At 36.4% G+C, this 1,547-nt stretch overlaps 1 protein-coding gene across 1 annotated transcript in view; it reads left to right on the plus strand.

Annotated features, from left to right (window-relative positions):
• Positions 1-1,430, plus strand: part of LOC104723767 (chromatin modification-related protein MEAF6-like) — a gene marked incomplete in the record, with an annotated part of 2,515 nt that extends 1,085 nt beyond the window's left edge. The window contains 4 exon segments of the mRNA XM_010442164.2: positions 181-250; positions 701-728; positions 810-864; positions 963-1,430. Of these exon segments, the coding sequence (XP_010440466.1) occupies positions 181-250; positions 701-728; positions 810-864; positions 963-1,095 (286 nt within the window).

The raw sequence follows: 1,547 nt of genomic DNA on the forward strand, positions 1-1,547 counted from the left end.
TCTCTCTCTCTCTCTCTCTCTCTCTCATTCTCTTCTTCTCTTGCCTTTGTGGGAACAAATTGGAACTTATATATGTATTGTGTTTTGCAATTGATTGCTTTTGCTTTAGAGAATGTGGTAACTCCTCTCAGTTTTTAATAAGTTTCTTGTGATTGATTCTGATATGAACCCATTGTGCAGTGCTAAGAGGTCAAGGAAGTTTCAGCCTGAAGACAGAGTCTTCTCTTTGTCCTCAGTCACATCACCTGCTGTATGTTCTATCTTCTCACCTTCTCTCATATGCAAAAAATGGTTTTCTTTTGTTTTGTTTTGCTCTCTCTCTCTTTTTTTCACTCTCTCGTGTTTGTGGGCAATCGAATCACTGCCAAAAGAACCATTTGTTCCCTTTATAGTACGTAGTTTGGGTTGAGGATACAGTTTCTTAAGATATCGTTGATTACTACATTGGCTAATAATATCTATAGTAGATTCAAACAAGTGTGAAAATGAATCAATGATGTGAAAGATCTAGAGTTCTGTGAAATCCCTATGTGTCTTGTCTTGTGACTGTCATTTGTTAGTTTATTTACTCTGTCTTCCTTCTTTATTCGAAAGTTGGTTTGCATTCTTTAGTGAAAAAGGTGTTTGTTTTCAAGTGGTAGCTTACAGTTAACCGCAGTTTTTAGACTGGTATGTTGATCTTCCCTGGTAATATATTCAGGCTGAAGAGCTTGGTGTTGGAAGAGAAGGTAAACCCTGCTGCTACTGAATTCAACTTTGCTGATTATGAAACGTTTCATTACACGCTTTATCTCTGTATTATTATATAGATGGACGAGCTGAGTTGGGGCCAGGGCGATCCAAGGGTGGTTTGTCCAGTGCACAGTTAGTTTCCCAACCTTGCTTACTTTACTTTGTTCAGACCTGACCTGTCCTAGTACATGATTTTTGATTTTTGATTAACCAATATGATATAATTACAGGGGAAAGCCGAAGAAAGGGAGAGGACAATCAATAGCAAGAGAGGCGAAGAGAAGCAGACCATCTACAGAACCAGATTATGAAGATGAAGATGATCCGGATTTGAATATGTATGGGCATGGTTCACTCATGTAAGTTGGCATTTTCTGTTTTGGTGCCTGACACAGTAAGAAACAAATCGGCGTGTAGCCTTTTTGTTTTGCATCCCAGAACAGAACTGAACCGATCCAAGTAAATCTAGAAACTAATATGCCAGCTTTACATTATCCATTACTATGAAGTTGCAGTGAGGGTTTTATCAAATATTTTAATCTGTCTAGAAAAAGTGAAGAACTCTATATGATCATATGAGGTTATAAGAGAAAGCAGTTCTAAGAATGTTAAGAGTGGAATTGGTTGGCATGTATCATCATGATTCATCATTTGTGATGGAAGCTTAAAATAGAATTTGTTCTTCTGGGTCCAACTTAGTTGTACTTTCCCTTTTCTTGCTTTTTTTTTATTACTTTTCAAATTTGCATTTAAAACAATTTGCTTAATAAAAGTATTATATTGAAGTGAAATTATCTATGCAGAAGAAGAATGTT

This window comes from Camelina sativa, chromosome 11 (assembly GCF_000633955.1).
Source record: "Camelina sativa cultivar DH55 chromosome 11, Cs, whole genome shotgun sequence".
Lineage (NCBI taxonomy): Eukaryota > Viridiplantae > Streptophyta > Magnoliopsida > Brassicales > Brassicaceae > Camelina > Camelina sativa.